Source organism: Sinocyclocheilus anshuiensis, unplaced genomic scaffold (genome assembly GCF_001515605.1).
Source record: "Sinocyclocheilus anshuiensis isolate Anshui unplaced genomic scaffold, SAMN03320099.WGS_v1.1 scaffold334, whole genome shotgun sequence".
Taxonomy (NCBI): Eukaryota; Metazoa; Chordata; class Actinopteri; order Cypriniformes; family Cyprinidae; genus Sinocyclocheilus; species Sinocyclocheilus anshuiensis.
The window spans coordinates 728035-750103 of NW_015546055.1; the positions used below are offsets into that span (position 1 = coordinate 728035).

The window sequence follows — 22069 nt, forward strand, 5'->3', positions numbered from 1 at the left end:
CTGCTGGTGTCAAAGCAGCATATGAACAGCAGCCTGGATACAAAAATAAATAAAAAAAGAACCAGCAGGTAAGACAATCTTGAATGTCAGAATCAAGAACATTTCGTCAGTAGTTTAAGTCTTACACAATCTAGAGCACACCTGCTATTCCAGGGGTACACTAAGGATGTAAAACCACGAGAGGCCAGGCCCGAAAAACACAGTGTCTGGTTTCAAAGCTTCTTTACACTGTCTTAAATTAGGCTGGGTGACTGGGTCTCTGGGGTTCAAAAGTGTAAAAAATCAAAAGTGCCCAGATAAGAGTTTGGGCCCTAATTGTAAGAGTAGATATGCTGCTGTTAACACATGCATATAGCCGTGTCCTAACCCATGATGCTCAAAATGCTGTCTAGGGAGGCAGCTAGATTTTGAGACCTCACACTTACGGTTTCAAACGTCATGGGCATAATTAGGCAAAAAATAAAATGCAACAACACCTTTTCACCGCCTATTGAAATTATGGTGGATAATTTTCTTCCTAAATAATTCAGAATGAAGGTGTGAAAGGAAGGTAAACACATTAAAATATTCATACGGATAAAATACACAACTCGATTTTTGCTGAATATTTCTCGGGTTTTCGCGGTGGCGGTTGCTTTAAACACGTGACGTCATCACTCAGCGTCGGCTTGGAAGAAGCGGCTCGTGGAGTTTGCAGGAAACTTCAGGTTGCTGAATCATTTTGATTGTTGGTGAGTCTGGTTTCAAATGTTCAGAAAGACATTTATGCTTAATAGTCTCACCAGCACTGGTTAGTATACTTAATAAAAGCTCGTTTGAGCGAACACGTTTTAAATAGATTTAATCCAGCCGGTGTTCTGGATTTGTGCTACCTCCCATTAAAACAGATGGTAGCATAATTCGATAGCGAAAAGTGCTACCTATCAGATTTTGCTTCCAGCATGATATTAATAAGGTGTGAGGCTTTATTAACAAGTACACTTACCCCAACCCTAAACCTACCCTTACAGTAGGATAAATACAGTGTTGGTAGCATAATCTGATAGGTAGCATTATTTGTCAGAACACCGGCTGCACTTGACAGCATTACGAAAATTAACCATGGTTTTATTGTAGTGAAAGTGTAGTAATCATGTTTTTTTTGGCGTATTGATTACCATTTGTATAACCACAGTTTTACTACAAATACCATGGTTAAACTATGGTTAGTGTAGCAAAACCATGGTTAATTTGTGGTTACCATGGTTTTTTTGTTTTATTTGTGGTAAAACCATGGTTAATTTTCGTAATGGACGAATGTAAGCATGTGAAGAAACGGATCGTTTTATAGATTATTAGTAGCACAAATATTAATGCTGATTTGATTCTGTACCCATACAGCGGATCCCAGTGTTTCCTCTAAAATCCAATAGTTTATTTTGTTTTGTGTGGCAAAACCATGTTTAATTTGTGGTTACCATGGTTTTTTTGTTTTATTTGTGGTAAAACCATGGTTAATTTTCGTAATGGACGAATGTAAGCATGTGAAGAAACGGATCGTTTTATAGATTATTAGTAGCACAAATATTAATGCTGATTTGATTCTGTACCCATACAGCGGATCCCAGTGTTTCCTCTAAAATCCAATAGTTTATTTTTATAGTTTATTAGTTATCATATCTGATATGAGAGACTAATATGATCAATTCTGCGAGCATTTAGATTTAAAACACTGGATTTATGTCAAACTGGCTTTTTATTAAGTCAGACGCGAGTATTAGCATATTTTTATTTATATGAATGGTAAAAAAGTGCTAACCACAGTTACTTGTGGTTAAAATACTATACAGTTATTGTTACTAATATAAACATAGTAAATGAATATGTGATATACAACTCTTTCTGTCATTTAGTTTCACTCTATATGCCAGTAGTAGATAGTACCAGTTTTATTGTAGTAACATTAACCTTTGTACTATGGTTGTACTATGGTAATTTTGTGTAAAGGTAGAGAACTGCACTGACGTTTGTATTACGAATCACTCTTGTGTTTCATCAGATACGAGGATGGATTCTCAGTATGGGCCTGTCGCTCTGGGTATACTGGCAGGTGTAGGCTGTGGGCTCTGCCTCGGATGGCACCTCAGTGGGCGTTTTGGCAGATCGTCCTGCAGCATGATGGCAGCTTTAGGAAACAGCGCCGGTGCTGGCAGTGAAGCCAGCGTGATGGGCGAGAGTGGAGAGTTCAAAATGATCCTGGTGGTCCGAACCGATCTGAAGATGGGCAAAGGTAAAGTGGCGGCCCAGTGCTCCCACGCTGCCGTGTCCGCCTACAAGCAGGTCCAGCGCAGAAACCCAGAGCTCCTGAAACAGTGGGAGTACTGTGGTCAGCCCAAAGTTGTGGTCAAGGCTCCAGATGAGGACTGTCTGCTGAAGCTGCTGTCCCACGCCAAAGAGATCGGACTGCCGGTCAGTTTAATCCAAGATGCTGGAAGAACCCAAATTGCACCAGGGTCTCGGACGGTTCTTGGCGTGGGACCGGGACCTGCTGATCTTGTTGATAAAGTGACTGGACACCTAAAATTGTATTGATTGATATTATTGGATTAAGATGGGACTAATCTGGGACAGTTTGACCAATACTTACCATTTTTATACAACCAGAAATTGCGGTGAAGTTGAATTAAAATGGTTTAAATAACACATAGATTTATAGGTTTAACCATTTATTTGAAGTAAACAGTTCACCCATTCCATCATTGAACATGAGTACATTTATTTGGTCATAGTAAGTCTTATGTACAGAAAATTAGTTATTTGGGAATATAATTTCTATCATATTTCAATCACCCCTCTCATACCCAATGTTTGTTCAACTTTGGTGCAGAACCCACCTCCTGTTCCCTTTTGAATCACACAACAATGCTTGTATGATAAATTCTGTGAACATATGGATTTAAAACACTGGATTTATGTCAAACTGGCTTCTTAAGTCAGTCTTGAGTATTAACATTTCTATTTACACAAGTGATTAAGACACAAATTCCGTTTATTTTATTAATGTCAGAATGAAACTGTCCAGTGAGTATGAAGGGGGAGACATTACAAAGATTTTTGGGGAAAGAATACATGGCACAATCTGTTTTTAACCAGACTTTTCTTGACAAACAAGAAACCTTTATTTATATTGTAATCTGGGGAAAAAATCTCATTCTCTTTGTGCACAACCAGATCACTACAATATATGTATGATTAACCTCAACTCAGTGAAAACTGAGTACAGGACACACAGGGAGTTAGTTTAATCTTATCTTGTCTTTTTTTTTTTTTTACAAATAAAGGGTAACTTGAGTTTAGGAATAACTGGCAGGATAAACTGGCTTTCTAGTCTCACTTCGGTGCCATAGGGTGACCTAAACATCACAACAACCAGCATACACATACACGCTGCAGCAGAGGTAAGGTTAGTAAAACACACAGGTGTGGAGAGCCGCATACATATTTATATATATTTTAATCATTATCCCTCCTCAAATGGATGGTCCCACACAAAGAGCATGGGTTACTGCACAACAGAAGTTTGTTTTTCATATGGAAAACAAAAACGAGAACCTGCATAGGTCAGGGAAAAGGTTTGAAGTTACTGTATTAATACATCTTTATGCATTTAAAATAACCTTTTTTTTAATATATTTCAAGAGCTACGCACCCCCATTGAATTACTGGTATTGAGTAGTGTTTGTTTGTGTTGGCGGTAGTCGCACGTTTTCCTCGATTTTCTTTTCTTTCCTGGAATATACAATATTAAATGCTGACAGACTGGACAAGCTGTTCACACACATCAAAATGATACATTAATTGTTTTTCTCTGACTACGGAGTGCAAATCCGATTTTGTTTTGTCATTTTAAATCACGCTGACTTGCTTCTTCCACAAGCCTCCTCATTGTAGACACCATTCCCCTTTTATTGACAGATAAAATTGACAGGAAAATCTAATCTAGTAAGTATTTGTAATGTGAAAAAAATCATTCTTGATGAAATCTTTGACGATATAGAAATAAAGTCCTTCATGATGGTATAAAGAAAACACGATAAACAAACGTGATCATTTAAAAAAAAAGAAAAAGGTAAAGTAAAAGAATAACGTTTGCTCAAATCCCCTGTTGTGAGCACAAAGTGGTAGAGTCGGACTGGTGGAGGATTGAGGGAGAGAGATCCATGGGGATGCTGGACCGAACCAAGTGGCAGCAGGATTAGGGGTGAGCGGGAAACGGGGCGGGGGTCGGCATGTAAGGGAGTCCTTACATGCCGTAACCGAAACCCGGCTGGGCCTGAGGAGCCTGGGGGTAGCCAGGAGCTGCTGTGTACCCATAGCCGTAAGCCTGCTGCGGGGGGACAGGCACACTGGGACCTGCTGTCAGCATAAGCTGAGGCGTGCCTGAGGAATGAGATATTGAAAAAAATTAATAACATTTATTATATTTTATAAAACATAAATACTAATCAATTTTCATCACAATGCACTTCCATCGTTTTACCATAAACAATGGGTTGAGTCTCTGTCGCCTGCTCCTCCTCTTTCCTCAAGGACTCAGAGGTATCCAGCTTGTCCACCTAAATACATGAGGGAAAACAGGTTTTCAGTCTGTGTATAATATGATCATTCTGTTAAATAATAGGAATCTATCTTAAAATAATCATTGTTTTATTGTCAATTAAAATTAAGTAAAAAATAATGTAAATACATATATAATTATACTAATGCCTATAATTAATATGGATGTTAATAAAAATGTTATTTCACTTTTCAAATCAACAAACAGATATTTAAAATAAATACTTTTAATTCATGTTTAAAATGTGAAATCTATTCTTTTTATATTCAAGTTAATATATTGATGTTAATATATTAATGTCTTCATTTTACACATTTATACTAATTTTACTATATGTTAATGTTAATCACTTCAAATTGACAAATATTTAAAATGATTTATTTGATTAATGTTAGTCAACTTTAGTCACAACTAGTTTTAAATTAGTATTCTGGTATTTGACATCTTTATAATAATAATTATAATTAATTACATAATAATTATACAATTTATATGTAACTGTTAACAGTTCACTGTTATCACATTTCAAAGTGAGAAATACACTTTTTCAAATGGTTTAATTCATGTTTAAAATGTTAGCGAATTTCTTTTTCATGTTTTTATTTTTAAAATTAAGTCTTCATTTTTGTTATACTAATAATTAATTAATTTACTGTTAATACATTTTAAAATGAAATGTTTACCATTATAAAATGTTTAGTCAAATTTATTCATGTTTTTATTTTCAAGTTAATAAAGTGAAGACATCAATTATCAATATATGTTATACTAATAATTATAATTATTTAATAATGATACAAATATAGTTGACTTACTGTATGTAAATGTTAATAAATTGAAAATAAATGTAAAATTTCATTCAAGCTTAAAACGTTAGTAAAAGGTAATCGTTTTGAAATAATTCACAATAATTAATTCTCTTTTTATTTTTAAGTGGCATTCCTAGTCCTCCATACATTTGTACCCCATTTTAGAGTAGCAGCCCATCCTTACCTTGCTGAGGTATTCCCTCATCACCTGGATGAAGTAAGGCATGGCAAAGTCCATGATGTTGTGCCTCCACGCCGTCTCCAGCACCACATCAGGCCTGAGCAGGTCGTAGCAGGTGAAGAGGCAGGCGGCGAAACACTCCTTCTTATCTTCCCGAAGGAACCACTGCAACAGCTCCTCGGCCAGCTCTGTGTCCTTCGACTCTGATGCATACAGCATGGCATCCTGGGTAGAAGAATATGCGTTGCTGTCACGAATCAGATCAGCTACATTTAATTTAAAAAAAAAGCACGACAAGCACGACACCGCGTCATCCACCTCACCTTGTAGAGTTTGTCTTTCTTGCACAGCTCCACGCTCTGCTTCCATCGGTTGTTACCCTTGAAGAGGTAAGCAGCGATTCTCCTGAACTCGATCAGCTCGTGTTTCTCCAGACGCTGGGCCAGTGAGATGTTGTCAAAGTTATCGTATGCGTCTATAGATGTCCTGAGTGCCTGCGGACGGGAGAGTTGAATGGATGATGAGTTGGCGGACAACAGCTACTGTAAAAAGCTACTATGTTTATAGTCTTTCTGAAAAATACTTTACAGTGTTGTTTGTACCTGATAGTCTTCCTCTGAGATGAAGAGGTTGTTAAGTGCTTCACTGACAGACTTGTTGTTGTGGTTTTGTACTGACCGCAGGTAAGGCTTGATGAGAGGAAGCTGTTTAACCTGAAGAAACAAACAAGTCATTTTAGCTGATTTTAAACAAGCATGAAGTTCAAAGTTCAAAGGCTCACCACACAGGCAAGGTTTCTCTACCTTGCTGAAGAAGTTGACGGCACGCGAGTGATCCAGTCTTGGGGAAAGAACTATGAGCAGGTCGTTCAGTAACAAGGGCTTGAACTCCAGATAAAAATGGATTGCTTTGTAGTACAGTTCCACGTTAGCCACCTAAACAAGACAAGAAACAATCACTGTAATTTAATGCATTTCCTGGTGTTGTTATATTATTGTTTATATACTATTTTATTATTTATTCATATTTGTAATTAATTTTTGATTTTTATACGATCAGTATTCATTTGAAATTTAAAGTAATTTTGTTATGTACATTGGTCATTTTTCAGCTTAAATTTATTTTATTTCAGTTAGTTTCCAAGGGAATATTTCTAATTTTCATTTACTGTTGTTTTGTTTTTCATTTAAAATGTATTCCCTTTTCGTTTTTTTAATTTATATATTATTATAATTAATAATATATATTTATAATTAATGTCTTAATTCTATTTTGTATATTTATAATAATAATTAATAATATATATATATATAGGGGTGTGTGTGTGTGTAAAATTGATAATTTTAATATAAACCTATAATTAGAATTAATAAAAATTATATAATTGACAATATGTAAATGTTAACAAGTCACTTTCAAATGGACAAATAAATAGATATTTAGAAATTGTTTAGATCATGTTTATATTTTCTTTTGACTTTATTTCTGTTAGCAAACACTGATTGTTATAGTTTTAGGAAACAATAGCAACTCTGTAAAAAGTTATCTGAGTTTAAACTCAAAAAAGTTAATTGGAAGTGTATTTATCTACACAGGAAAAGCAGTTGAACTTTACCTTGGTGATGATGTCCTTGAACTGTCCCTCTTTCCAGGCATCTGTGGGATGGCTCATCATGGTGATGATGGCGTTGTCGTATTCTTCATAAATGTATTCCCTTTTCGTTTTTTTAATTTATATATTATTATAATTAATAATATATATTTATAATTAATGTCTTAATTCTATTTTGTATATTTATAATAATAATTAATAATAATTATATTGATCATTATTATATTATTATTATGTCTTATGATATGTTGTTATACTAATATTTAATAATTATACTTATAGTCATATACTGTATATATATATATATATATATATATATATATATATAATGTTGACTCTGGACCAGAAGAGTTCCAGGTGTTCCCTCATCTTCTGTGGTTTGAATTTAGAGTAGAGGATGGCCAGCTCTGTGAACATGCCCATGTGAGCGCGCTCCAACCCTAACGCCGCCTCCAGCATGGTGATCAGCTCCTCAAAATAGCCACGGTCCTATAGAGAGCATTTTATAACATTATAATTCAATTTCATTTTTATCTGTTGGTTGCAGAATTTTCTTGGAGGATCACAACTTGCCTGGTAATAGTTGATGAGCTCTTCTAGTTCATCGGCATGAACCACGATGTGAAGGCCACACATCTGAGCCAATCTGAACTCCTTCCCATCCACACAAGCAAAGCACACCTCCTTCCATGTGCGAGTGCTGTTAGCCTTGCGGGCACCGTCCACGGCGGCTTGATACTCGCCCAAGTGGACCAGTGTAGAAGCCAAGCGGCCGAAGTTGGAGACGTTATTGTACAGAAGTTTGGCAGCCTCGTACATCTTCTCGTCATAGCAGCGATCTCCAACCTGTGGCCAATAATAAAGCAGTGTTATATAATATATTTGTTCTTCTTATATACTAAAGTACTCTTAATAACCAGTGTTGCTACTGTTAAGTAAAACTAAAACTATTAGAATATGTTTTTGATAATTAAAAATAAAGCTGAAATAAAATGAAATAAAATAAAATACAATATAAATATTACAATATTTTGTTTTAAATTTGAATAAAAATTAGAAATGCTGCCATGGCAACCGAAAAAATGTAGGTTGATGTACTAAAATGACTAAAACTGAAATATATATACAGTATATATATATATATATATATATATATATATATATATATATATGTATGTAGAGTTCATTTGCAAAAACCGATAGTTGAGTTTCCGCCAAAAACAGTATTGTATCTGGACGGTATTGAAAAGTACATTTTTAATTTTACGCAAAATGCGATATCCGCTGAGTTATTCTGTCATGTTTTCTCCCTTTTTTTCCAAACCAGAGTAAGATGCAGCATGCAGAAGTGACATGCATGGTTGTTCATCCACACCAGAACTACCGACTGTAGCCAAAGCACAAACAAAGCTTTTTCCAAGGCCCACATTTACAAAAAATAGACTTCTGGGAATCCATACTCTGGTCTCATGAGACCAATTCAATCATTTTGGATCTAACAGCATCCAAAATGTTCTGGTGTTGCTAGAGGAGGAGTACAGAGAGAAGTGTCTGTTTCCCACAGTGGCATTCAGTGGTAGTAAAGCTCTTCTATAGGTATGCATGAGTGCTGACGGTATGAGGGAGTTGTACTTCCTGTACATCAACGCTGTCATGAATTCACACACCACTGTGTGATGTAATACAAAAACTCGAAACTGAAGATGCTACCCTCTTCTCATTTCCTGCATTGTTGGGCATTTTTTTAACATGACAATGAAGATATTCATTCTCCTGAGTTGAAAATCCTTCAGTGGACATGTATTTCACTCAATCTTAACACTCTTGAGCTGCTGATCAGAGGGGGTGTACTCATTTATGCTGTGCACTGTATATTGATTCAATGGATTTATTGCATTTTGGGAAAAAAATTATAACATTTTATAAAAAATCTTTGAAAATCAAAATCTGGTTTGAATTTTTAATGTTATTATAACCTAAAGATGCTATGTGAATGTTTGAAACAGAAAATAGTGGTTTTCATCTTGCCACTTTCTTGGTAAAGAAAACACATTTTTACTCAAATTAATCAAAATGGATTTATAGCATTTTGGAACCAAACCCTTCATATATACATACATACACACAGAGTAATAAAAATGTCAAAAGCACAAAAAATTACTAAGGAATTCATAAAAAGTAATTGTGCATTACCTGCTGGATGTGTGCATTATTTGGTCCATTTATAAACTCCTCCAGTTCAGCGAGACGATTGGTTTTGGCCAGTGCGAAGATCAGCTCTGTCTCCACATATGACTCTCTGGCCTTCTTTCTGGCCATCTGCAGAAACTTCACCAAGTCCTCCCAGTTACCTGAGACAGGAAATATAGTTGTGAATACAGAATCAGAGGAAAAATTTCCTTAAGTATAATAATTTATCATTTAGTACTAGAAGAGAAGAGGACGTACCACTCTGGGAAGAAACCTGAACCACCTCCATGTAAGCCGAGGGGTCATCAGCCTTGATGTAGGAGTCAATGGACTCTTTGACGAGACCCTTTTGCAGCTGAGCCTTAGCCAGCTGACTCCACACTGCAGGTTCATTACAGCGCTCCGCAAACTCATACGCCCGGTCCAGATTACTGATGTGCTCAATCAGAACCTGAGGAGGCCAGGAAACATCAGCTCTTTCCTTGTCTGCTATTCAATAAATCACTTCAGGAAGCCTTAACTTGAAAGTGAAGGCTACTGAAAGTGTGGCTCAACTATATACCTGCACTGCAGAGGTGTTGACATCAAACTTCCTGAAGATAGCAAAGGCCTCCTCGAACAGCTCGCTGCTGATGGCGATGTTGGCGATGTCTGGGGCGTCGTAATTGTCCAGGCGGTTGATGTATTCCATGACGCGGGTGCGGTCTGCTTTGATGGCTGTTAGGATGAGCAGGTTCTGCAGGTTTCTAGGAACAGGACGAAAATTGGACTTAGATTAAACTTTATTAAATTGCATTAAAAGGTTGCACAGGACTGTTCGGGCCAGGAATTTTATGTCCGTAAAAGTCAGAAAACACACAAAAATGGCCTGTTCCAAATGTTCATAGGTTGGAATATTTTTGGGCTTATGCACCTGTGTTCACTAAACACTGAGCTGTCCAGGACGATCTTTTCCAGGAGCTCAATGAGTTCATTGGGCAGGTCAGCAGTCATGAAGGCCTTCACTGTGACCGACACCTCCTCTGGGTCCTGAGTCTCTGACAGGGCTGTCTGCACCACCTAAAGACACAAAAAACAACTTGATATTCAAAAACCATACAGGAAGGTCAAAAGAGAATCAGAGATTTTAAGACATATATTACTTATAGTTTGAGTTTAAAATGTTTACAATATTTATTTTAAAATGTAATTTATTCCTGTAATGGCAAAGCTGAATTTTTTTAAAAGTTGTCTTCAGTGTCACATGTTCCTTCAGAAATCATTCTAATATTCTGATTTGGTGCTCAAGAAACATTATTATTATCAATGTTGAAAACAGTTGTGCTGCTTAATATTTTTGTTGAAACCATGATACATTTTTTTTTCAGGATGCTTTGATGAATAGAAAGTTCAAAAGCACAAATTATTTGAAATATAAATCTTTTGTAAAATTATAAATGTCTTTACTGTCTCTTTTGATGAATTAATGCATCATTGTTGAATAAAAGTACTAATTTCTTAAAAAAATCTTCCTGACCATAAACTATAAACAATAGTCGGTTACAAAGCCTAGTGAGACTATAGGGAGAATTTTAAGGGATCACAGGAATGCTTTCTAGAGTAAAGACTGTTTAAAACAGAAGGTAGAATAATTATGCTCAGATATTCATCAGATTAGGAATCCCAGAATGTACTGCAACAAACTCACCTCAGATTCTTGAATGGCAATTATAAATTCAATGCATACATCTATTCATCTATTCAGTAACATTCATCTATTTAAAATAGACTATTTCACCCTATATTAATGTGAAATTAATTAAAAATAACAATCATGCACTTTCAATTCCTGTATGATCCATGTTTATGTATCGTGAGAGATGAATGTAACACCCATATATATATATATGTGTACCTGGTCAATAAGGGGCCTCCTGTAGGGGTTGGTCTCCAAAAGCACACTGGCCCAGAGGTCCGGGTCTCTGCGACGCACCAGGTAACGGGACAAACTCTTGAACAGCGAGTTCTCATTGCACACCTGCGGAGAAAAATTAAAAGAAACATATTTTATGCTTTATATTGTTGTTTGGTTACACTGAACTAGGTACGAAAAAGCTTAAAGCTTATTTATGGACAAGCATACTAACGTTGATGAGCTCCTGGTCGCACTGTCCTCTCTCATAGGCAACACAGGCCAGGTGAGGGTCTCTTTTCTCACAGTATTTCCCCACCACACGGCTGTCGTAGTACGGGTTTTCCCGCAGGAAGCGTTCTGGGTGGTTGTTGCTGTCGATGTAGATCTTGGCCAAGGCATTGTGGGTAGCTGGCTCTTCACAGCCCTCATGGATACGAGACTCCAGCCATGGCAACAACAGCTTCAGTCTGCAGAAGAAAGAAATGTAAAACTCAACTTGTTTTGATAACTTTTGGTTTGATATGCAAAGTTTATACCTGTTTCTCTTCTCCACTTCTGCCACCAGCTCATCGGTGGAAAACTGGCCCCGCACAACCAGGATCAGGTTTTTGATGATGTCCTCAGAGCAGTCAACATCCAGAAGCCCTCCAATTACCACAGGCAGACGGCTTGGGTTCACCTATATATACAAATGATCATTTACTCCTTGACTACAGAGAGTAAGTAATGTGAGCAGTAAGTAAAGGTTACTCACCTTTTGCACGTAGATTTCAATGTACTTCTGCAGGTTGTTTCGGTACAGGTAGAGTACAAGATCATGGACGAAGTCGAAGCGATCGCACACAATAATGAGAGGCAGCTGGTCGGTGAGTTTAGCTTCCTGTCAGTCAGACGATGAAGACATTAGAAGATAATGTCAGATGTCAGACACACAGAAAGCATGTTCAGTAATACAGTCAAATCTGCAAAAGACTCCAGGCGATTTTTAATGTGACTTCTAAAATGAATTTTAATGCAAAACATTACATTAATTATTCAGTATAAGACTTAATTTTACGTAACTTCAAAACTGGAAGACAAAACTTAAAAAGATTTAAGTTTGTGAAACAGATCCGACTGTATTTGTTAAAAATAAATACAATAACTAATCACTGAAAATGATTAGTTCTACAAAAATCTACTAAGTAGTTCATAATTTAAAAAAGTAAATATTAAAGCAATAAAAAACTAATTCTATAAAAGCTGCAGAGTAAATAGTAATTAAAAAAGGAAATATTACAGCAATACAAACTAGTTCTACAAAAGCCTACCAAGTAATTTATATTTAAAAAAATAAATATCAAAGCAATAAAAAAACAAGTTCTATAAAACTTACCAAATAATTCACAATTTAAAGATATAATAAAAAATTAAATTTGAAAATAATAAAAAAAAAAAAATCAAACATGACAAATTGAGAATGTTATAAACAGGATTCGAAGATAACGGAGTAGTCCACAAAATACGTTTTTTGAAGAATTGTGTAGTTAGTGGTTAAAAGAAGGTCTCTAACTGAAAACAAGGCTTGAATCATGTCAAACTTTGAGGTGGCAGTACTGCTCCCCCTGCTGGCTAAAACATTTAACTATTCTTTTGCCACACAGTGCAGTTTACAACACATACAGGATTAATGAACTGGGATTGTACAATTCACTCCACAGGAACGCCACAATTGACCTCCACAACCTTCAACACATTAAGCGTGTCTACAGATATTTACAGAGGCTGAACATTTGCAGTGAAGCCTTAAACACCACTATATAAAATTTGAGCAAGTCACAAAATCATTCCACAAAACTGGGCTTTCTGGATCCACCCTATGAAGCTGGCAGAGTCCAACTGTGCAGTCAACTTTATAAGGTCTGACTCTGGTGGAATAGATTCTGAAAAAGACCCGAGGCTTCCATTTCTGCAGAACATGGTCACCACAAATCAACCACAGCCAAACACACATCAACACAGTACCACAAAACCACAAACTCAATCTCAGCCCGGTCACTCGCTACCATTTCAAGTTCAGGCCAAGAGAGGGTTGTTCCCAGCAGTCAATGCTTTTTGAAACCTCCCTGTATGTGCATCGCACACACCAATCCCAGTATTAATCCTTCAAATGACCACTAGGAGAAAAGAAGGGATGACAAAAGAAAAAGGAATAAAGTAATCTTGTAGTACTTAGGGTTAATTTACCTGATTCAAGTCCTGAGCATCCCATAAGTACAGGGTAAAGCACAGGAGATAACAACAGCCACCATGAGGATAAAAGAGTGAGATCAACTCCCTAAAACTAGAAAACTACTGGCACATGGCTGCCTGATCTAAATAGGGATCATTTGTTAATAAAAAGAGAATACAACCTTTATTGGATTTCCCCCCAAATTTCCAAGATAGTAAATGTTCCTTTTTATTGTACAGTACGCATGTTTATTCAATGTCATTGACACTAAAACAATGTACTGAATCAATATAAATCAAGCTCTTTCAATAGCATTTGTAACGATGTTGATTACCACATAAAATAATTTAAACATCCTTTTTTATCTTAAGTTTTATTTTTTTTATATTTTATTTAACTTTTTTGTTTTTTTATTATTATTATTATTATTATTATTATTATTTTCACATCAACAGTAAAACACTGTTGTAAACCAGGTCAGGGTTCTGGGGGTTTTAGAAGCAGAGATCTGAAGCTGGTATTTTTGTTGAAGCACTTTATTGAATTATTTAGTAAAAACTTTTTTATTTGAGTTTTCCAAATCATTCTTTTGACTTAGGAATACTTTTCAAAGTAGATGCATTTCTGGTTATGCATTTCTGATGCAATTCCTGTGGCCATTTTGTCATCAAACAAAGTTAGTAAGTGATTTTATGTGCGATTGCAATTAAGCCTTTATACATGTTAGCATGAGACTATTTTGATGGAATCGCTTATTAACCTTGTCTGTATAATAATGAATAAATGATAATAAATAATAATTATAAAAAGATTAAAATACTTAAAATAAAACCAGTAAAGATGAGTTAAAATTATTTCATGCGCTAATCTTAAGATTAATTTGTGATCATTATAAAGGTTTAAATCTCGTGGCTTGTTTTTAAAACGATGCAAATTTAATATTTATTTTAACAGTATTTACTTACTGTTACCACAATTTGTGTTGAATTTTAAACTGTATATATATACATTTTTTTTGGTGGTAACTGACATTGACAATTGCCACAAAAGGTGTTAATAGAGATAACAGAACTTGCATTAAACCCAGAATATTCCTTTATCAAAATGACAAGGATCAAACAGACATATCCATTAAAAAAAATAAATAAATCTGTTACAATTTTATACACTTGCATCTGAAATTGCAAACGGCTTGTATGTAAATGATAAAAGACAGATCAGTAGAAAAGAACAAAACAGGAAATGTAATGAGGAAAAAAAAGATGTTAAAGAGTTTTAACAGATGAGAAACTAGAGAATATAATGTGCTTTTTGCGGTCAGCTATGGATCATTTCGAGGGGTTTCACTGACAGAGTCTTGGCAGTACCTTGAGAAAGTTCTTGACATGTTCAGGGTCATAGCAGTTGCTTTCCCGACAGATCCGCTCCACCTCTTTGATTTGGCCCGTCTTGCATGCGGCCTGGATGTATTTGAAATGCACCTCTGAGTCCTGGCTGAAGTTCACAATCGAGCCAAGGAAGTAGAACAGACCTGCATCCAGCACAGAACAATAAATGACACTTGACTGTTATTACAGACGTCTGATTGCAGTTACCGTTTGATCTAGACATTTTGTACTTCAATGAGACTTTAATGGGATTTTTTGTCCTTTTAAAATATTTTATGTTCCACAGAGGAAAGTCAAATGGTTTGGGATGACATGAGGGTGAGTGAATGATGACAGGGTGCACAAACCCTTTAAATTTCCAATTCAGGCCGCTACATTTGCATGAGCATTGCGTTTCCATTAAAATGTTCCTTCTTGTCAAAAGCACTCTTGCTGTCATGTGAATAGCCTGAGGGATTGTGGGTGGCCGCAGGCCCTGTGCACTGCCTGCTCTGATTGCCAAACCTTTTGTCCTACTTAGCCCAGAACAGAAGGCTACATGCTGCTCCACACGCAGAACAGAGCCATTACATGGCCAAGATACCAGTCACATTGTGTCTGCACTATGAAAGGCAACCAGCAGAGTGACCACGAGTGTTTACGTACAAGTTCAAATACACTCAAGAGTGATTTTCTAGCAGTGTCTGCCAACAGAATTGTTAGGCCTGCCAGATATATCAGATGAAACATGACCAACGTATACTCTAGGTGGGATTCATATGCAGGAAAAATGTCCTATTAAGTCTTATTGTTTTGAATGTACTTTATGAACTTTCAGATGTTTGTGATTATTGGATAAGGTTATTGGTTAAGCTAACCAATTTGTTGATCAGTTTGTTAAATCAGTTAAAACAGACTCAAAAGAACAAGACACGTTCTTGCATTCAAAATTAGCTAGATGAAACTTCAAAATAAGTTTTCAAAAAATTGGATTTGTTTTTAACCTGCCATGCTGTCTTAAATAACTTCTGCTGGTGACCTTAAAAAAAACAATGGCACAATGGGCAAATACATCCTTTTGAGTGTTCATGCTTTAAAAGGGAATGAAAATGTGAAATTTACATACATTTTCAGAAAGCGTATTATCTTTTCAAACAGTCTAGTACTTAAAGCAAAGAGCATTAAGTACAACTGCTAAAAACACAAAGAAAAAAAAAAAGTAAAAATAAAAAGAAAATACATTTAATGAAAATACAAAAGTAGCCTTTTCTTTTCTAAAAAATAAAGTTTTAATATTTCCTGATATTTCCAGGTTGTTCAAGACCATGGGAGCCCATGTCAAAGTGGTTGAATTTTCCAGTGACACCAGGTTAGTAAATCATGAAGAATCTAGTTCTTACCCTCAAAACTCTTGAAAGACTCGAAAAGCTCAGTTAGGGACTGAGTACTCAGCTGCTCATGATACTTGGAGGCCACCTGGACACAGATCTGAAGGTTCTGCCTGATGTTAGCAGAAAGCATGGCTCTCAGACACTCCAGAGAGTCCTCCACTGACAGAGCGCCAAAGTAGTTCACCAGCCACTGCAGACATTAACAGAGTAAAAAAGCATGAAAAAGAAGGCCAGACTTCAATTCAGTATGATAAATCAAGAACTTGTTGGGTACCTCTGGGTTGAGCAGGTGCGTGTGTACGACAGCTCGTTTGATGTCATACAGGTCGGTATAGTGCTCTAAAGCTCTCTGCAGAAGCCCTGCCTTCTCACACAGCTGGGCAATGTGGGCACGATCGTAGTTAGTGAACATCTGATTTCCTAGGATGGCATCTGCAACCTGCAAGAGACCGTTTTGCTTGAAAGCAGTCTAACACAATGACAATAAGTGTATCCAGATGCATTTCAGTGTGCATTGTGTACCTGTGGTGCATGCATCAGGTTCATCTCCAGCAGACGGGTCTGCAGTGGACCTTCTGATGGGCGGTTGTTTTTCAGAGCATCTAAAAGGAAGGACGTGCACTGCTGGACCAGGTTATACTCCATAAACACATCAACGATCTGGGAGAAAAACACATTTTTTCAGTGAACGTCTTTCTGAGCTCATTAAATGATTCTTAAACAGCCTCTGGGTCACACGGTTTCTCTCTAAATCATTTCAAACTCTGCTCCTTTTATTCCTTTCTTCTCAATCTCCCACTCCCCTTTCATCTCCTCTCCTCCTGACCTGTGTGATGTCAGCCAGCGGTTCCTCATCCTGAACGAGCATCTGAGCAAACTGCAGACCCTGATCAGGACTGATCCGCATCACGTTCCTCAGCAGGAAGATCCAGTCTGGAGTATAGCCCACCTATAAACACCAAATGAAGTACGAGTATGTTTTCAAACCTGTTTTATTGGAGTCCATATGTCTATTTTAATTCATTTAAAATCTTTTTAACCTTAAAATTGACTGATCAGTCATCATACCTTTTTGGCATACAGGACAATCTTGGGGAACTGGCCGGTTTCTGCGAAACACTGAATGACTTTGTTGGGTACGTTGGCCCTCAGGTAGACACTAAGAGCAAGAGTGGGGTCCACAGACTTCACCAAGTCGCCCAACTCCTCTGAGCATTCAAGCTGAAGAGAAACAACAGTAATTCACAATTAAGGTTAAATACAGTATAAGAATGCTGTGTGAATTCAAAGACATTTGATTTTTAAGAGCCGGTTCTTTTTGACAATGATTCACAAAAAACATGTCACCATTCCAGTCTTCAGTGTCACATGATCCTTCAGAAATCATTCTAATATACTGATTTGGTGCTCAAATAACATTTATTATTATTATCATCATCAACAAAGATAAAAAGCAGTTGTGTTGGAGCACTGGAAACAGTGATTTTTTCAGGATTATTAGATGAATAGATAGTTCAAAAGCATTTATTTCAAATATAAATCATTTGTAACATTATGAAAGTTTTTTTACTGTCATTTCTGGTCAATTTAATGCACCTGACCCCAAATGTTTTGAATGGTTGTGAAGGAGGGTCCAATTTTAAGGTTGAAATGAATACAAGGAAAACTTTATTTGGCATAGTGCTCTTTGTGTGTATTTTTTCCGTTCAGAGTATTTCAGGACTGAGCATAGCATCATGGTCCTCAACTCTCTAAATAAATCATGGTTGTGAAACAACAAATCATGTCAGTTCAATCAATAAACCAAGTCAAGAGATGTAACTTGTTGAGACTATGAGAAAGAACATTTTATTTCAGTTATTTTAAATGCGTATTGTAAAAAAACAGACTGGAATGAAACCCAAGACTTTCCTCTGTGCTTTAGAAGGAAAAAAACCCAAACACCCCTGGCCCCACATAATAAACACATGACATCACATCTAAAGCAAACATCTTAGATAACAGACACACATATTCACACACAAACACAGTCGTTCTCACACAGACCCCTTCTTTGTCTCAAAAATATGGAGGCATTCTTTCTGTTTGTGAAAAAAAAAAACACATGTGAAGAGCACACCCTGTTCCCTGAGCCTCTCGCTCAAACACACACACACATGCATACAGAGGAAGAGGCTCTTGTGGGTGTGAGTGGAGATAATCATCTCCCCTGCGAACTCCTCCACATACCTTGTCCTCCTTCAGCCATTTCTCCAGAAGTTGTTTGCGGCCCTGCTGAAGGACGGGTCTGCACAGCTCCAGAGACTCAAACTTGTTGAGCTGGCCCTGGTCCAGTAGGATCCCGAAATACTGCAAAAGTGGGGATGTCTGGCCGGGCTGGGCCGGGACGCCCTGGAACCGGCGGATGGTGTCAGGAGTGCGCAGGATACCCTGAGATAAACAAGAAGTGAAGATAATTGGAAGTGAAGAGAAGTATTATATAATACTGATAAAATGTTTAATAGTATATAATAATACAATTATGATAAAAGTGCCTTATTTCAATTAATTATAATAAATTATTCTATTTAATTTCATTTCTAATATTATGTTATTATTAAACATCATATTACAAGAATATTCAGCCCTAATCACCTTTGGAGCATTAGCGGCCACTTTAGCTGCCTCCGAGTAGTTTCCTGCGGCAAAGAGGTTGTTAAACTTGCGGGCAAACAGCTCCTCGGCTCCTGCCAGATTATTTCGGACTGCCATCCGTAAAGCCAAGTCTGGATTCTGCAGCACATTGGTGATGTACTGAATGATGTTCTCCTCTTCAACACACACTGACAACACCTACAAAACAAACACATACACAATGGAGTGATAAATTTGTGTTTGCAATTAGTAATTTACCTTCAGACGACGTACAGGAAGGTCAGACAAGGTGAGGAATTTAATCTTTCAGAGCACATTTCTATTACATACAGAGAACCAGATCAGAAAAAGAGAGGAGAATGCACACAACTCTAACACATGTAAGCTTTTTGAATTAAACATACTGAGAAATGTCCTCACTCTCGGTTGTAAACAAACAGCGTAAGCTCACGTGTGTTCTTGGTCATCTCTCTCAGTTCTTGGTCGGAGTGTTCTGGTTCAAACAAGTAGGGATGTGCATAAAATTCCATGTCATCATCTTTCACATCGAAATCATCAGTGATTATAACTTTTACATTGTGAGCTTTAGATGTTGGTACTGCTGGTGAAGGTCTGCACACGAGTCCTCACTCTCCATTGTAAACTAATAGCATCAGCTGACGTGCGAGTATGCGCCCACACATATGTTATTATGTGACAGGAAGTTTGTGCTACAGACAGTCGTGAGCATGCCCAAATCCCCCAATCAGAGCTTTTCTGTTAAACGAATACGTACTCTGCCCGGCTTTTTGCTTTATGCAATCTGGCAACCATTCTCACGCGCTCTCTCTGCGGAGGCACCATGATCTGAAAACACCGACATTCAGTACTGTACAAGTAAGCTGGAGTTGAGCGATCTCCATTTGAGGTATTCTGTTTAATTTAAATGAAAGTGTCATTCAGCCAGTCTGTGTTCTGTCATGGATCTCGACTGTATTGTTTGCAATAGTGGTTGCTGATTGTAACGTTACTGTTACAAACTTGGCTTATTGTGCGGATATAAGTCTTTTTGCCATTGTTTTAAAAGAGAAACATTAATGCAATTTGGAATTATTGGAATTACTATTAGGAATTTCTCTGTTATAATATTTGAGAGTAGGTTTTTGTTACTTTTCATAACGTAGACAGAGCGAGTGTATATCTAAAGTCTTTGGTGTTTAATTAGCCTCTAATTGATATCCTGTTATAAATCTGTACACTAGATGAGGTAAAATAAACCATGCATGAGTCGATATTCTATTGATTTGTGCTTATTGGTGAAAGAACAACTTCTGATGGAATGTAAAAATACATTTCCCAAATGACAACAATCATTGCAATTAACACGGAGCAAAATAATCATTTTTATAATTTTAACCATTATATACAGTAGGACGTATATAATGTAAGTATGTTAGTAAGTTTTCACTGACTAAAACTAGACTAAAATGCTCAGACATTTACCCCCGATTTCACAGACAAGGCTTAAGTTAGTCCCAGACTAAAATGCATGTTTGAGCTGTCTCAACTGAAAATATCTTGCTCTGACATATCTTAAAATATGTCAGTGTCATTGTTCTGTGTCAAGATGCACACCTGTAATGTTTTCTTCTAAGGCATTTTTGTAAAAGTTGCTTAAATATCTTAATTTAACTAAGGTCTAGTCATGGCTTAAGCTAAGCCCCGTTTGTGAAACCGGGCCTTAGTCAACTAAAACTAAAATAGGACAAGTTGACTAAATATGATAAAAACTAAAAGTTACATTTGACACAGCACTAAGACTAAATAAAAAAAATAGCTGACAAAATTAACATTAATGAACTGCCAAGGACAACTCTTACTGTTGCTGTTATTTTTATTATCATTACTATTATTGTGTAAAATGTTCTCATTGCTCAATGTTTTAAATGTTTTATTTTCTCAAATTTTCTCAACAGAGCTTTAATGTAATTTAGCATCTTCACAGGAAGGAGGAGCAAACAGGAAGTTCCCCTGGTCACTTTTACCTGCATAAAAGCAGCTGGAAAATCCATCACACACACAGCAAAAGTGATCTGTTATATAATATCAATGACCCTTAATGAGAAAACGTAACACCTCATATCAGCTGACCTCCTCACACTGAAGCAAAGGTGTATACTAATGCTCGTCTCTAGTATGCAACACGATCAGATGCAAGAGTGCAGTGAGACGTGAAAGGTGTCCCCTTTCAACCAAGATGTCATTGCTTTGACCAAACATCTTGTATCTTTATTTCCAATAAAACACTGCTACTAATAAGATCTCTAGGAATTAGTGACAAGCCAAGAGGTTGTTTGAGAGATGCTTAAAGTTTGACATTATTACTGTAGATGTTTGGCCAAGAGACACAAGCTGAGGCCGCCAAAAGCCCATCAAAGCACAATGTTCTGCAATATTTCTCTGGAGGTACAGTACATAGTGAAGCATGGAAGGGCTTCTTCAGCTACTAGGTTAAAACATTGACATCCACAAACCAATAAAACAGATTTATGACGCCTAACTTGTGTGAACACGGATTAGACTAGACAAGTGAGGCCAGTTTATTATAAACAACCAAGATTAAAACATTTTCCCCCAGTCTGGGACTATTTTAACTGCTTGTGACCAACCAGGTGGACAAGATCGCACTGTCAATTTTCTGAATCTCTGCTGTAAGTGCATGTCGTAAGTGTTTGTGCGCTACTGTGTGTTCTAGATTGGCATCAGATCAAAATCACAGGTGTTATTCTGCATGGATGAATATCACTCTGCGCTTAAACCTGCCCGTCCCACCCCCAACAATATGGGTCAGCTTGCCCAGAGATGGAGGGAGGCAGAGACACTAAAGAGAGGAGTAAAGATAGAGCAGCTCATTGTGTCTACCAGCTTTCCTCCACAAAGAGGTAGTGAGAGAGAAAGAAAAGGAGAGGGCAAGTGAATCAGAGATTACATTTGTGTGTGTGTGTGTGTGTGTGTGAGATAGACAGACAGAAGCTGCAGTGCTCCACGGGGGAAGAATGCTGCATTGACGTCAATAAAAGCCCAAGGTCTGAGGAGATGATGATAGTAATAATGAGTCACTCCTGACGAGGACCCCAAACAAAACAAACATCTGCACATAGCACATCTCTGTTATCAATTGGAAAATATGTTTCATAAAAAAA

At 36.9% G+C, this 22069-nt stretch overlaps 2 protein-coding genes across 3 annotated transcripts in view; one reads left to right on the forward strand and one right to left on the reverse strand.

The window, feature by feature from the left end:
- The first annotated feature begins 648 nt into the window (after nt 1-648).
- LOC107699263 (peptidyl-tRNA hydrolase 2, mitochondrial-like) lies at nt 649-4114 on the forward strand. The gene is made up of 2 exons (XM_016500463.1): nt 649-731; nt 2039-4114. The coding sequence occupies exon 2, from the start codon at nt 2047-2049 to the stop codon at nt 2569-2571; it is 525 nt and encodes a 174-aa protein (XP_016355949.1). The 5' UTR covers nt 649-731; nt 2039-2046; the 3' UTR covers nt 2572-4114.
- Nucleotides 3297-22069, reverse strand: part of LOC107699264 (clathrin heavy chain 1-like) — a 44415-nt gene continuing 25642 nt past the window's right edge. For both annotated transcript variants that reach the window (XM_016500464.1, XM_016500465.1), the window contains 25 exons: nt 18888-19085; nt 18483-18683; nt 17322-17474; nt 17080-17202; nt 16776-16913; nt 16528-16692; nt 16263-16443; nt 14863-15026; nt 12038-12163; nt 11820-11962; nt 11516-11750; nt 11284-11406; nt 10303-10448; nt 9952-10135; nt 9648-9840; nt 9393-9550; nt 7773-8045; nt 7488-7688; nt 7203-7295; nt 6391-6522; nt 6190-6300; nt 5911-6081; nt 5591-5812; nt 4520-4595; nt 3297-4419 (listed from right to left, as the gene is read on the reverse strand). In XM_016500464.1, coding sequence (XP_016355950.1) covers nt 4283-4419; nt 4520-4595; nt 5591-5812; nt 5911-6081; nt 6190-6300; nt 6391-6522; nt 7203-7295; nt 7488-7688; nt 7773-8045; nt 9393-9550; nt 9648-9840; nt 9952-10135; nt 10303-10448; nt 11284-11406; nt 11516-11750; nt 11820-11962; nt 12038-12163; nt 14863-15026; nt 16263-16443; nt 16528-16692; nt 16776-16913; nt 17080-17202; nt 17322-17474; nt 18483-18683; nt 18888-19085 — 4047 coding nt within the window. In that variant the 3' untranslated portion in view covers nt 3297-4282. The remainder of the gene's footprint in view (nt 4420-4519; nt 4596-5590; nt 5813-5910; nt 6082-6189; nt 6301-6390; nt 6523-7202; nt 7296-7487; nt 7689-7772; nt 8046-9392; nt 9551-9647; nt 9841-9951; nt 10136-10302; nt 10449-11283; nt 11407-11515; nt 11751-11819; nt 11963-12037; nt 12164-14862; nt 15027-16262; nt 16444-16527; nt 16693-16775; nt 16914-17079; nt 17203-17321; nt 17475-18482; nt 18684-18887; nt 19086-22069) is intronic.

Coding starts and splice junctions, on each gene's coding strand:
- LOC107699263 (XM_016500463.1), top strand. CDS start 2,047: ATGGATTCTCAGTATGGGCCTGTCGCTCTGGGTATACTGGCAGGTGTA.